The sequence below is a fragment of the Mycteria americana genome, chromosome 8 (genome assembly GCF_035582795.1).
Source record: "Mycteria americana isolate JAX WOST 10 ecotype Jacksonville Zoo and Gardens chromosome 8, USCA_MyAme_1.0, whole genome shotgun sequence".
Lineage (NCBI taxonomy): Eukaryota > Metazoa > Chordata > Aves > Ciconiiformes > Ciconiidae > Mycteria > Mycteria americana.
Window position 1 is genome coordinate 38,513,861 of NC_134372.1, and position 16,205 is coordinate 38,530,065.

Genomic DNA, 16,205 nt, shown 5'->3' on the forward strand with positions numbered 1-16,205 from the left:
CTTCACATGTCCATGTCCAAAATTAAATCACTTCTGCTGTCTTCTCCCCTGATACCCAACCAGAGACTTTTTTCTAAATGCAAGAAGAATGGGGGAGTCCTGTGAAAGATTTACTTGCAGTCAGTTGGGGAAGATGCCGGCATGGATCCGCGCTCCAGGGCTCCCCCGCTGGCGCCCATACCAGTGACTGTACCATTGCTCATTCCTTCACTTTATGGTAGCAGCCAGTTATTCATGAGACTTTAGACTCTGGCTACAATCTCTATCCCCCCGAAACTGAAATAAATATAATCAGTGTAATTCTAAAATGTAATCTCAAAAGAAAAAAAGAAAAAAAACCCCACCCAGCTTACATCCTTCCACAGAGTAAAGAAAATAGAAGGAAAACCAAAAAATGGTTGGAAGAGCTGGAGTTTGGTGGATCCTGTGCATTTTGCTTCCTGAGACAGCAGGAGAGCAAGAGGTGTGCTGAACCTTCAGCTGTTAAGTGTTAGACTACAAAAGCACAAGACCAACCAGGGAAAGAATAAATTAGGCTGGAGACCAAAGAACATTTCTAACCCTTGCAATGACGAACAGCAGAAGTGGTGGGACAAACAGCCCAGCATCTTTAGGAGGTGCTCCATAACAAAGGCATGTGCCATAGCTGCCTGCAGTACCAGGTGGCTAGAGCTCTGATTTACGTCATTTTTTCAATGTTGTGCATTCGTTTTTCATTTTACATTCCTTTATGATCCAAACAGTACTGGGCTGAGACATGAATGACAACATGAAAATGTTTATGGTGTTCTCAAGTAGTAAATCAGAGATTTTTAAAAATTTATTTATCTGTGAAAGCACTACTCCAAAAGTAACACAAAAATATCTCATTATATGTTCCCTTTTGCAATGCTCCTTTTGTGGACTCTTCCCATCACTGTTGGAGATTTCAAAGCAATTATCATTTTTCTTCTCTCCCTGACTAATTTCACATATAATTAAAAAAAAAAAAAAAAAAATCACTATATCCTCTTATCTTTCTATACCCTGTATTTTATAGTTCCCTTACCTCCAACTTTTGCATACTCTGTTTCTCCTGCAGGCATCTGCTTTTCCCCTCCTTCATTCCTCGCACATTCAAGTACTTTAAATATTCCAGAAACATCACAAACAGATTTAGCACTTTCCATTTTGTTCTCTTCTACAGTTTCAACCAATTCATCTGGTATCAGAAGAATCCCAACTGTAAAACCAGCTAATTTATGGCCAACAGTAATTTATGGTAATATATGCTCTTTAGAGCAATACCTCCAAAGCACCATTTACAATTAGCTGCATTGTTTGAATCCAAGAACTGTTTCTTGCAAAGTAAATATTTCTTAAAAGTATGCCCACAAACGTGCTGGATTTTATTCACTTCATTTAATGCAGTTTAAATAAGAGTAGGTCTCATTTTCCAACACGCCAATAAGAAAACTTCTGTCTTCTCACAAACTGTTTTACAACTTTTTGTTGTTGTTGTTAGTTGCCTCCTATAGTTGTGTGGTCTACAGCACACTGCTGCTAATTTAATTCTTTGGTTATGGTTAATATTAATCCATTATTGATTCCATTCCAGCTGTAATCCCTCCAACATCTCTTCTTATGTACACTATCACTCCTTTGAGGAACAAAAGTAGCTCATCATCCTTTCAAGGCTGAGGATTTTTTCTCTACTTTGAGAGAAAGAAAACAGCAGCTTCCCACAATCCTCTGTCCTCTCTCTCAGCTATTAAACTAAGTCATCTTCCAGATACTTACGACTCCATCACACCTAATGACAAGCTGCCACATTTCCCAGATGTGTACTTCCTTGCTGGTCTTATTCTTGCTACCTTGCTCAGAAGTCGGCAAGACTTTTAGTACAAAGTAGAGCACCAGACTTCTCGGCTCCTCTCTGAAGCGCTCAAGGCTCTGCCTCACTTCTTTTCTTCAGCCATTTAGCACCTCTGACTAGATGGTAAAATAAATTCACATACACTTCCCACAAACTACCATTCCCTACCCATCCCACGGGAGCCATGATGCTTCAGTGATGAAGCCACCTCTCCCACTGGGAAGATTTTTGCAAAGACCTACCCTATTGTAGGACCATATTGGTGGAAGGAAAAAGTGCACATGGAAGTGCCAGTAATTAAAGCAGAAAAATTGTGCTGTCACATATAGAAAAGCAGTATAGAAGGCAAAACAAAAGCTCACGGAGAAAGAGGAGAAAAGATGATCCTCACTAAGACCTTCCCATATTCTCTTCAGTCTCTTCATTTTTTTTCCCCAGTTTAGCGGAAATCTATGAAAGATTATTATGCACTGACATTGTAGTTACTGTAAAAAAAGTACCAGTGCAGAATTCCTTAGCAGAGACAGGGCTTAGTATTCATTTTTATCCAATTTAAATGCAAAACAGGCTAAAGTCTAGCACTGACCATCACTGTCACAGGGAATGGTACCTTCCACGGAATGCTCACTGGGATCATGAAAACTAGAAGTTACATTCAGTTATGATAATTTCAAGCACATCTGATACTTCACAGAGATGAGGAGTACTTCTCTCTACAAATGACTCTCAGGTAGGTAGAATAAATTAATTGGTTACAATTTTTAGGTTTGGCTTTGTCTTTTGTAATGCTGCTATGGGCTGCCAGTTTCAAAATTCTGATTAATCACTGCAGAGACTACACGCAAAAAAACCCACAGCAAGTCATAAATTAATTAGAAGGATTACCCAAGTGGAAGGTATGATCCCAGATATTATTGAGTCATGTCTCTGCTTACCTATTAAAAAAAACCAAAACAAAACAACAAACCCCCCATCATTTGTAAACAGATGTGAAGTGAAGCAATGGCCTAATTTTTACAGGCCTTTGGGGGAGGGGGTGGGGACGAATGTGCAAAAATTTTTAGATTCCCTGGCAACATAAATTAGCAAAAACCTACAGAGTATCGTGTACTTCAGCCCTAAAAAGGCTCGATAACCTTTCCCTATAGTTTTGTAACTCCAGCCAAGCAAATACCAGTGTTTGTTAGAAATGTCAATAGTTAGCTTCCAGAATAGTAGGAGTCATCATTTTATCTTATAATGAAAATAAGCAACTCCAAACTCCTGGAACTGCATCGTGCCCAAGTATGCATGCCAAAGTGGCTAGGCAAAAATCTGGCATCTCATAGTTTATACGGCCATTAGAAAGAAAATGTAAGAGTCCAGCACTTCTATTTATTTACAAGAATACAGTCTTCATTTTTTGTCACCAAAGGATCCCTTAAACAAGAGACTGTCTCTAGTTCACCACTTAGAATTCATCACAACTTCCAGTCCAGTGAAAAAGCTTGAGTTATTTCAGGTTAAACATCAAAGCTGTTTACATTCCACTGATACTTCCTACATAACTCTTCCCTCTTCCATATTCTTCCACCCAATCTAGTTCACCTACTTGGTTTCTGACTCTCAAGATTTTCATAGCAATTGGGAAACACTGAAGATTGCCTAAAGATGTGAAGCTACATTTTTAAGAGAAGATTCAAATTCTGATGTACTGTCTCATTTTAACAGCTAAGGTTTTATTAAAGCACCAAATATTGAAGATTCACCTTTTAATCATAACAAGTGACAACTTTATTATAAACAAAATTCTACTGAGGTAGCAATGGGAAAAAGAAGAGGAGGAGCAGCAGCAATACTTTCACTATAAAAATACAGTGTTGAAATGTGAAGTCAGACAGTAAAGTACTACCCCACGTTAGCTATACCTCACTTCTCTTATACATTGATCAAACACGAAAACCACCAACAAAAGAGTAAGGGAGCGTAATATTAAAAACTAGTAACCAGGAATCCCAGTCAGTTGATCAGCCTAGTGAAAACTTCCAAGTTTAGAATAAACCTTTCAATTTGGTTTAACTAGATTCACAGTGGTACGTGATGGCATGTTTAAAAACCAAGATGCTTCACCAAATCACAAGCTAATAACACCAGTGTGGATTCTGCCACCAACTTTGACAGACCACAGTACTACAACTGGCTCCGCTTTATGCGATCCTTTGAACAGGAATGGAATACTGACTCCTCCGTTTATCCATCAGTAAGATGAACAGCTCTGACAGCCTATCTATAAATACATCAAAAAATATATTTTGAAGCTTTTATATAGTTGAACAAAATTAAAACCTCAATTTTTTTGCAATATTTTATTAACCATGTTGTGTTTCCACTTTAAACCCAATAAAAACTTGGTCTCATTGTCTAAAACGATTTTAAAGCTGTTGTTCATTACATTGCACAAGAATTCATAACATCAAATCTTAAGAGACTTGTACAAATTTGACATTACCGTAAGAATTCCATTAAGCAACATTTCTTTGTATTCTAAAGGACTCTGGAGCAAAAGCCTCGTAATACCAACATGATAAAAGAGTGTTCTAGCTTTCAGAACTGCATTCAGAAGAGAGGTACAAATGAGATGGATCTAAATCACAAATGCCAAAGAAAAACTGTGAACAGAATTTATAACAGCTGATAGCTATTCCTGAAAGAAATGCATCTAAGTCAACTGCTAATATATTTGTAACCTAATTGCTGATAAACATTCATACATGTAAGTTTTCATTTGCATCTAAACGTTCTTCCAGAGAATCTTCAATATATATAACAACTTTTTCCTACTGGTTGCTTTGTATTTGCATTTTTTAATGCTTCTAGGACAGATTTTCAGTTTTTCATTTTTATAGTGGATCAGCTCTAAAATGGAATTCAGCTTTTCCTGAAGTAGTCCAATTTAGCTTTTCTTCAGCATTTCAGTTGGAGTTCCTAATTCAAGATTATTTATCTTACTGCATAGCCTAGAATGTAAAACTATTCTGTTGGAAAAAAAATATCCTTAATGGTATGTTCATTACAAAAATTTGAGAAATCCCAGTTGGGACTAATTTCAAAACATTTTCTACACCTTCTACATTTTGTTACTAAACAATCACAGACACACACTCAAATAGGTATGTACGTATACACCTCAGAAATTACCTGAGCACCTTTAGCAGAGCAAGTCAACAGTAGGAGGTCTCAAGCTTCCTGAAGCGTGGCAAGTTGACTCCATCATCTCCTCTAAAAGTTGCATACGATTCCTCCCTCCCCACAACACAGATTAATCAAAAAGCTTTACCTTTCTGCACCCTCTTAACACCAAGAAGCCACACCGTTCATTGCATCAGCCAGTTCTGCACCAGTCCACTAACAGGCATTCAGTCTAAGAAAAAGTCCACTGAATTGCAAGGTCCCTCCATAGGGCTGTCTTAACATCAGTGCTACTTTTCCATACCTTTACATTTCCTAACATCTGCAAGTGATTCATAGATTGTAAAAGCCAGGAGAGATCAGAATAGGCACACGTATTTAATTTTTAGTTTGATTTCTAGATGCTTTGATTTTCAGACATCTGATATCGTTACATGCCCTGCTGTTAGATTTTGCTAACAGCACCCTCTCTCTCTTCCCTACTCAAATTCTTATAGCAGCCTGGAGAAGCCCTTGGTCAGCTCTTTTAAAATATTTGGATAAAAACATGACCTTTAGGAGCTACTTAACTTTCTCTAGGTTTACTGCTGGAATAGAAACTAGTTCATCAACATCAATTTGTGATGCTTCACATATTTTTTGTTTCTCTCAAATACAGAATGAAATACTTTATTGAACATTTACCTTAATAACAATGCAGAAATGGCAGTTGCACCATTTCCATCTACTAGCAGAAGCTGTTTGAATTGTAACTGCCAGTTTTGCTTTCTCTTTCGTGTTGTACTAATTCTTTGCCTTAAGCTTGTCCTGTCATCCACCCGGGATCATTCAGAGCTCCCTGTTAGATAAGTTCCCTTGTAATCAGTTTGTCAGAGTAGGCAGATGCACGAGAACCATCAGCACGCTTATAAGTATTACAGGTTTTATGTTCACTTATACATTACAAAAAACAGTTCTTCATTTCTGTTGCTTTACACCTACACAATTTATAACAAACCTTTAATATTAAGATCTGAATGATTTTACAGAATCCCTTAAGTCTTCACATCTGGCCTTGTTTGTGTTTTGAAGCTATTCTGAAAGAAGGGTGCCTTACTGCACTGCACTGTTACACATAAAAGGAAGCAGTAGGTGTATCTTAACATAAGCTCCAATGTGAGGTAACTGTTCTCCTACAAAAGGAAATACTAAGTTAATACCACATGGCACAGACAGCAAAGCAGTATTCCAGGCTGTCTGACCACACGTGCTACCAATGAACATATATTAAGGCCAAATAATGAGAATCACCTGCAATTTCTAAGCACTGAACCTGGTGTTAGCCAAAAAACCATCAGCATTCATTTAATGTATTTTTAAAAAGGATCAATAGGAATCTCTTGAAAATGAAAGTCAACAACCATTTTGAGGATCTCTCAGTATGTCAGGGTGGAAGACAGCAAGTACTGACACAAAGCAAGACATGCCATACTAAAGACTATCTCCTGCAATTAAAATACAGATCCACAAGTCTTGTCCACTACTTATTGTCTTTCAGATCCACAGCTTCTGGCAGTTACCAGAAAGTGATGCTCTTACAAACAGTAATTAAAAGTAACATAGTTGGAACATTAACAAAATAGGCAAATATCAAAGACACCATTCATGGCAAAGTCTAAAGCAAAAGGGTTTCTACACAATAACGTTCAGGGTACAGCGCTCTCTTAAAAGGTCCTAGAAGTATTCTTGACTAAAAGGCATGAAAAACTGTCCAAGCTCATATCACAAAATCAGAAGAGGAAGATTCTTGATGCAGTGAGACAGAAAAGCTAAAAATAGCAAACTTCACAGTAAAGCTTTCTGCTTTAAGGGAGATACAACAGTATTGCTTCCTCCATTCCACTCTAACTTTCACATTGAGTAACAGATATAAAACACCACTTTATGGCAAATTCACTGTCTTGAGCAAATAATCTCTACTAAGCAAAGTAAATGCCTACATTAGCCTGCACATAGTGCCTGTACATGGCATTGCAGCCTGCACATGTTTACTGCCAGCAAGTCATTGCACGAGTTATGCCCCATTTTTCCTCACTTACTTGAGAGGAAACACATGCACAAGGAGTAAACTGGACAAGCATAGTCTTCAGTCAACAATTCATTTCTCAGGCCTTGCTAGAATGAGCTTAAAGCAGAGTAAAAGTTTCAGTGAGACTGCACACAAAGAACAAGAACCTTGGCAAAAATTAAACCAGATGAACAGAAGAAATACATCAGCAAAGCACATAGAACTGGAGGAGGGAAAGGGATACAAAAGCAGTGTTTTAACGCTGTCAGAGATGCCCCAGTAAACTCCCTCCTCATTACAATATCATCAAGTTAACAGATGGCAAAGCATTAACCAAACAAGAGGGTGTCGAGAACTGCTAGAAAGAACAACACAGGAGGCTTTACAAGACACCAGCAGATGTTCCTGACTTTGTCCAAAAAAATGCAATCACCTATATATCCAAAAGGAATTTAACTATCTCAAACAATAAGATTAAAAGGCATCAAGCTAGATTTAAAACAAAACAGTACTAACGGGCTCGCTGGTATCACAGGAAGCCTCCAGCAATGTTCTGATTACCTTAACATTACTCCCTTTCCACATTTCCCTGCATTTCTGTTTTATCCTTTGAAAATCAGAAGTACCTGCATATACGCAAACTCAGACTCCTTGCTCCTTTTGATACAGTCCAGAGCAAGATGGATTTTGAGAAAATAACAGAATTTAAAAGAAATTGAACTGAAAATGAAGACTCAAACTGATTTGACTGGAAAAGGTAAGCAGGGCTGTAACTGAAGCCATGTCTAGCAGAGGGACAGAACGGTAGAGTCCACATGCATGATACTGTACACAGGATGCTGGGTCTATGACACTGGATTTCCCAGTGCTAGACGCAGATTATGCAGAAGCAGAATAACTATGAGCAACATACACACCACCGGACTTATGAAATCAGAAATAAAGTACTGAGGAAACTCTCATGGTTCTTCCTAATAAAAGCCAAGCTCTGAACTACCTATTTCATCTACTTCAAATATATAGTCTCACTGCTCCTGATCAGCTATTCCCACCACAGGCATTCCCAAAAGATGAAAAGTTCTTTTAGGTGTTTTATAAATTCTACCTCAAGAGGCAATGCCTTGATTAGTATTAGACATTTAAGAGATACTATAAAGAGCTATCCAAAAAAAACCCAAAAACACAGAAAACTTGCAATTGGTAACCTTTGCTTTATTTCTTTCTGCAAATAAAATTCTTCCTTGGAGAGAAGGGCTCCATACTAGTACAGAAAAAACTGTAACAAAGGAAATGTTTATACACTGAAATCCCTGAAAGATTTCTTGTAGCATAACACAAATGCTGACAAATACTCATTAGAAAGCTCTCCTCCCAGAAAAAGTCACAAAAAGTGACAGTAGTTAAGAGGATAAATGTAATTTCTAGGTCACTATATAGTAACAGTGTTCCACTCAAACACTGGTCTCAATTCATGCTTAACTGAGAAAGTTACATACTGAACCTGTCAGTAGCAGATGTTCTACTTTTACTTTGGAAAAATGCCTATATTGGGGGGAAAACGAGCAATATTTTATGTCCCACACATAAAAGCACAACAACAAGCTCTGGAATGTGTGCAGCATGTCCCACAGCTCCCACATTATTTGGTAACAGCACGAAAAGAACCAGTACTGATGCTTACAGCAGCATTAAGATGACCTGAACAGTTTTAAGAAGGGGACAACAGTATTCCCATCTTATAACTTGTAAAGAAAACTAAACGACGAAGAAATTAAAGGAACTTGCCACAACAACTCATTCCCACAAAGAAAAGGCAGAACATACCCATCCAAACAGTGCCTGATCCACTATGCCACATTGCCTCTGTAAGACAAAGCCGTAACTAGCATCCCCCAGGAGCAGGGTCAAGGCCAAGCGCTCTGACACACAGAGCTCCAGCAAGTACACAGGCAAAGGGGTACACAGCAAGTAAAACACAATCTGTCTGGTTTTCACTCACATTTAGCTCTTAAGAAGCATTAATATTGATTATACTTTTCTCTATGCTGTTTTAACAAAACAGTTGGGTTTGGTTTTTCTTTTAACACAGACAACGCTCTTTCAGAGAGTCCTTCCTGAGCTTACAGACCACAGCACAGGTCACAGGGAATAAAAAAAACCTAAAGAAAACACTTAACATCAAGAGCTGAGAACATGGAATTTTAGAAGTGCAAGAATAGAGACACCATGGTAGGTATTTCACTTGAGAGTTTTTTCACTGAAGTGCCTTCTCAAATCCAGGCCGACAAGAAGCAGAGAGCTCCGTGCTCAAACCGGGCAGCTGCACAGCAGAAGGCAGCGTGGAGGTGCAGAGCCTTGTCAGAGCACTGCTGGAAAATCCCCACAGGCATTTCTTTTGCTGCAGCTTACCTTCCTACCAGCAGCAGCCGAGTCCTTGGAGGAGAAACACATGGCATACCTGATCAAAAGAAAACTTGAATTCTCTGATATTTTAAAATGTTATCAGGAGTTTATATCACTGAACTCAATACTCCTGCTAGGACATTAAATAAAGTATAAAATAAGAAATGCCTGGTGGGGGTCATCAACATTCCCTATCGTACCACAGGAATGAGACATGCATAGGCAAGACTTAACTTTCCCATGCTGTGGTTTGAAGCCACATCAGGATATCAACAAACGCTGGTGCAGCATTGCAAGCAGATTTACTTAGCACTGGTTCTATTTCTCAATACACCCGAATCAAAAAGAGAAGAGGAAAAAGAAGCACTTTAACACTTACCAAATCACCAACTTGTGCATCCAGTTAAAGGCATATGCTGGTAGAGATTGCAAATCAATGGACTGATACAAATTACTATTATTAAAACATTCTCAACAAGAAATACAAGGAAACTTAAGCAGCTAGAAAGCAAAGATTTATAAAAATAATTACTGAAGTAGAAGTCATAGAAACAATACACATTCACCCTGGACTAGCAAGGCTCATGGACAATTAGAATACTGGGACAATGACTAAACTGACCATCTGAGAAGTCAGAGCGTTCGAGCAACACTGTTTAGAGAAAAACAGTCATCAGTAAAGTGGCAAGAGCAATCCAGACACTAATTATTCTGTAAAAGTAATTTTTATCCACAGATAAACACCGAAATAAATGAATGGGAGACAAGAAATTTAAATCACTGTACTACAGAGAGAATTGGAATCATGGAAAATAAGCAGCATGGGGAATTGCACAAGTAAGTCTTGTCAATAAAAAGCAACCCAGCTTTTTTGTACGGTTTTGAAAGGATCAGATGAAGGGTAAAGCAACAGATGTACTATCTGAATAATAGTAAAACATTTGATAAAAATCTCTCTCAAGACTGTTACTCTCCAAAATCAACTCAAATTGGCTTGGACAGGAACACTACGATGTGACCTGAAACCCAATAACTAGTCATAATAAAAAAGTGAAAAGCTTAAAGCAGAAAATAAAAATAAATAAATAGATAAAAAGATGAGCTTTCCAAGGGCTGGGAAACCCTCCAACCACCACACTGAAAAGTGCTGTATCAATTTAGACTGATGTTCTCAGAAGTTAAAGTGATAAACAGCAATGGACTGCAAGCCTTGATTAGTGAGATACTGCAAAGACTGAAATTAGTTCTGATGCTATTCAGAAACAGAAGCAGGACGAATATGTTCATGAGATCCACAGATGGCATTTGCAGGTGGTAACAAACTTTGCAGATAAACTGCAATTGCCAGTTGGTACAAAACAGTAATAAGATGACCTAAAGTGATTAAAACCTGTTTTTTTTTTAAAAAAGCAAAATAAAGATTCAGTGGGTAGGGGGAAGGGACAAATAGTGGGAAGAGATCAAACTGATAGACATGGAAAAAGAAAACACTAAACATATTTCATTTTAGAGAAAAAATAACAAGAAAAAATACCAGGGGACGATATGGCAGATCAGTTCAGAAGGTAAAACCAAAGACCCTTCTAGAGTATACTATCTGAATACATAGCTCCAGAGCATGCTATGGAGAAGAGGACCTGTATGCACCACATCAGTAAAACTCATCTAGAAAATGTCCTTCATTCCTGCAAAATCTACATCAAGAGCAGCAATTAAGGTTATTTAGAGTTCGTTCTCTACAGCACCCACATACACTCCCCTACCTTTCCAAAGAGTTGTCTTCAATTTCAGCTTGCATAGAATGGGCTTACTACAGACCTTGCCTTCTTGTAGCCAAGCCTAGGGCTAATTAATGCACCAGTCTCAGCCACCATAATATAGTCAGATAAACATATAATGCTGTACACAATTTAATACTCACAATTATTCAAAATACAAATTCCACAAAACTTCACCAGTCCGCATTAAGAAAAAGAGATCAAGAAAGCAATTTCTTAACTTCTAATTTTGATTGTCACATACAGTCGGGGGGGGGGGGGGGGGGGGGGGGGGGGAGGTAAAAGCCTAAATAGCCCAAAACACTCTTTTTTTTACAAAAGTGTTTGGGGGAAAAAAGCAAACAACAACAAAAAAAACCCCATCCACATACTTCTGTACTTTTTTCCCCAAGTCAGTAAAACTTCTCAGCTTTGCTGAGGTCAGTCAAGTTTAATCACCAAAACCAAAGGTTGATTTTCGTTGTAACCTACTTAGAAAATTATGACAATGTTTACAAAGCTTCCTCATTTAGGTCACTGAGAAATTATTAACATTTGCAAAGCATTTCATTGCTTTATTACAGCTCCGAAGTGCTACACCAAGGTTCAACTTTGCAAATACAGATAGCTTCCAAACAAATTCATGGAAAAACGTTACTTACAGTGGATACAATGCTAGGTTAGTGTTGTTATTCTTACCAATCAGCCAGCAGGGCTTCAAAGACGACACAGAAAATTGCACATAAATATTGCTCTGTCCCATTTAATACGTGTTTCTAAAGTTAGAGCATGAAAGCGTTAAATATTTTTGTTTTCCATTAAAAACACTCTTTACATGGCAAGACAATTAAGTTATTTTGGCATCCGCTCCACATAAAGCAGCTGCTGTACAGTATGTTTTACTTTATAAAATATCTTTAATCAGCATACTGACTAGTTCTGCCATTTATAATTAAGGAGGTAAATGGCAGGTGCAGCATTAATTAGTGAAATTGAAGTCTCAGTGCAAGACATGCAGTCATACCAACTTAATGCTTCCTAGGAATAGAAATGATTGCTAACAGCTTTGCACCACAAAGTTGACTAGGTAAGACCAAGCTGAGAAAGAGGGGCATTTACAACACAGTTACGTTTCTGAATCTTTTACAATCTTGTATCACCAGATTCATTTCTTGAAAGTAAGAATAGAAAAATACTTCAGGAGCACAAAAGCCTACCCACTAAGCCATCCTGTGAGAGTCTTTGTTTCTGCCTTACAAGCAATGGGAGGGGCAGGGGGCAGAGGTACAGATCAAGAGATAGGCAAAGCAATTCTCTTAGTTGAAAAGATTTTCCCAGCCAACAGCTTAGAAATGGGCTAGCCCAACATTTGGAGAAATGTCCACGCTCATAATTTAAAAACAGAGTGACTGTTGTTGCAATCCCTTCCCAACATGAAAGTAGGACCACCAGTCCTACAATCACCCTTATAACAATTCTGCAATTGCCACCTTAAAAGGTTGTGGGTTTTTTGGAGAATGTCCATAGTCTGCGAGTTAAATTAAATCTTTCCTCCCTTTTAAAACTGCAGAGGTTATTTTGGCTTGAAGGACTTCTGAAAGGTAGCCTTACAGCTATTTACAAATCTTAAGAGCATACACATTCAGCAAGAAGTCCTACAAGATGAGTAACACTTCCAAAGAAGTGGCATTCACCCTCAACACCAGTACTACGTAGTGCTGGGTCCTTGGCAGACCACAGCTCAGGGTGGTGCATTCATCATCCCTGTGTTCACCTGTTCTGCAAAGTGCCCAGGCACCACCTCAGCATGCAAAACTGTTCATAAAAATAACTGCAGTTGGTGAGACTAAAATAATTACAGTGTTCATGGTCTCATTTGTAAACTAATAGACTGCTCATCCCCAAGCAAATACTCTCAGACACTTCATTGGTTTTGGCCAAACTAAAACTGCCAGTTTGAAAGCAGCCAAGAAGCCCCACTTTTGCATTACTTCCAGGCAAAAAGGTTAACCCTTCTGACTGCCACATTACCTAAGCTACATTTTGAAAACAATTCAAATACGTGTCCTTCAGAAGTGAAAGCACAACAGTAAATCAAACAATACATTTAGTAACACAGTAGTGGTAAAGAGCTTTCTGCATTAACTTTAAGAGAATCTATGCATTTCTGCCTAAGCTCAGATAGCAGATTCCCACATCTGTCTTAGAAAGCAATGTGAACACCTGGCAAAGCAACTGCACCCTGTGCTATGAACTAGAAGACCAGCTGTAGACCTCTGTAAAATACCAACCTTGGAAATATCGTACAAGGCATTGAATTGATTTGTGCTTCATTGATGTTAAATGAATGTTTCTTCAGTGGGTAGATAGCGCCTTCCACAAGCACAGAAACAAGCACTTCCAAGACAAACTATAGTAGATAGACAGCAGCGGATGGAAGGCAAACTCATTTGTGTTTTTCTTTCAGTGCTAATTTTGACTTAAAATTGAGTCTTCTGGGAAGGAGCACAATCCCTAGCTGGGTGCAGTACCCCCTGCCAACCAACTTATGAAGCAGAACTGCTACTGACTCACAAATGAGTTATTCATCCATCCTCTTTCTGACAAGCAGAAAAAGTACATGACCATGGCTGACAGAAGAGAAAACAAAGGTTCAAACAGAGGGATTCAGGAAGGGTAAGGAGGAGAATTTAGAAAACAAGGATGCTGCGATAAAGACAATTTGTTATACTCTGCAAGAAGACACAATGACAATAAACCACTTTTAACCAGACTTGTAATTCTGTAAAGGAAACAACAAGGAGCACTGCACAAACAAATCAAAAAGGCCATTTATAAACACCACAATATTTTGTTTGAAAATGCAAAATGAGACAGTGGAATTTAAATAATATTTTTAAGCCTTTTCAGATTAGGCACAATCTGCATGGGTATGAAACAGCTGATTTGAACTAGCAGAAGAGAATTTAGAGGGAGGAAAAAGGTTTGTCTATAAATGGGAACAAGCACCACTAGGGAACAGACTTTAGAGAGTACATGTGGGGTTTAAACAGAACCTAGCCTCCCAGACAGGTGCAGCTCTCAGCTGATATATTTCAGACAGCAGTATTCACATTTTTATGCTATCACAAACAATTTCAGTTCCCAGGCAGGTCTAAGACAGTGATATTCATATAAACTCTTTGAGAAGACAGCAGCCATGCCCTACCATATGGTCTGGCACAGTTCAGCATATGGGATTGGTTGTGATTGTTTTCCTTTTCCCAAAACTAGCACTAAAATATAAGTGATAGCTTCAATTAGAAGTGAAGCAACCTGAGCTCAAAATATTAAATTAGAAGTAATCCAGTGTTCTGAGACAATGTAGACAACAAAAAAATTTACAGTTTTTTAGAGGGTATAAATACAATTAAGACTAAGAAAAGAAATGAACACATAAATAAATAAATTCCTCCACTGCTATGGCACTGAGCAATATTTACTACCAATGTGGATAGAAAGGGAGATGTTTATGGCATACTCACAGAACAGAATTAAAACCACAGTCCCCGGTCTATCAGTTCATATCAAAAAAAGTATCAAAGAGGCTAAACTACCTTCTGCCATTCAAAAAGCTTCATTAGCTAAGGTGGCAGCAAACTGGTAAAGCAACTTGAAAAAGCCTGCTTTACTATTTAACTTGTTCGGTCTTAACACAAGACTTCTACTTTTCTTTATGGTTCAGCTTCCTTTCATGGATACCATGACATCCATGGGTTCCAATTTGTCCTGGTTTCAGCTGAGAGAGAGTTAATTTTCTTTATAGTAGCTAGTATGGGGCTATGTTTTGGATTTGTGCTGAAAACAGTGTTGATAATACAGAGATGTTTTAGTTGTTGCTAAGCAGTGCTTATACTAAATCAAGGACTTTTCAGCTTCCCATGCTCTGCCAGGTGCACAAGAAGCTGGGAGGGGACACAGCTGGGACAGCTGACCCCAACTGACCAAAGGGCTATTCCATACCATATGATGTCATGCTCAGCATACAAAGCTGGGGAGGAAGAAGGAAGGGGGGGATGTTTGGAGTGATGGTGTTTGTCTTCCCAAGTAATCGTTACACGTGATGGAGCCCTGCTTTCCTGGAGATGGCTGAACACCTGCCTGCCCATGGGAAGGAGTGAATGAATTCCTTGTTTTGCTTTGCTTGCGTGCATGGCTTTTGCTTTCCCTATTAAACTGTCTTTATCTCAACCCATGAGTTTTCTCACTTTTACTCTTCTGATTCTCTCCCCCATCCCACCGGGGCAGAAGTGAGTGAGCGGCTGTGTGGTGCTTAGTTGCCAGCTGGGGTTAAACCATGACACAGTTCTAAAGGTATTCTCTACCAAATGGTGGTGGATCACTTGATATCATATGATCAATACCAATTGATCACGTTTTGTATCATTGTATGTACGTATCACTACAATTCACACCAAATGATTTGGTGGAATCTGATTAAAATGACATAGCATTCCAGCTCTACAGACAGTTATGTTATATGAAGTACTCTGATACATGGGAACATAGTTAAAAGATTAAAAGTCTTACTTTCCCATCCAAACCGCATAGCTTTCAGGGAGTTGTGGAACAAAAAGCATGGATCTTCCAGTATCAACATCTACTGCTCCAAAGCAGCCTGCTTCAGTTACTCCAAAAGTCCAGTGAAAGTAAGATTCCTAGGTTAAGACAAAACATATTCTTAAAAGAAAACCCTCACTTCTACCAGCTCTAAAAATACACTACAGTACATACTAATTCCTACTCCCACGTATCTGAAAGACATCCCCCTTGCTTTTGGAAGGGGGGGAAGTGGTTTAGTTCTAAAGCTTTTCAGACTGATCAGTTTTAGGTTACAAGAACACAAATCCCTCTGTTGGCAACTGGAAAGGATCAAAGATTAATAAGCTACCATAAGAAATAAACAGGTCAACTCAGCGCAATAAACATACACCAC

General features: G+C 38.5%; 1 protein-coding gene across 1 annotated transcript in view; it reads right to left on the bottom strand.

Annotated features, from left to right (window-relative positions):
- The window catches only part of PEPD (peptidase D), a 144,881-nt gene that overhangs the window by 122,000 nt on the left and 6,676 nt on the right, over positions 1–16,205 (bottom strand). Inside the window, exon 3 of the mRNA XM_075510771.1 lies at positions 15,800–15,927. Coding sequence (XP_075366886.1) covers positions 15,800–15,927 — 128 coding nt within the window. The remainder of the gene's footprint in view (positions 1–15,799; positions 15,928–16,205) is intronic.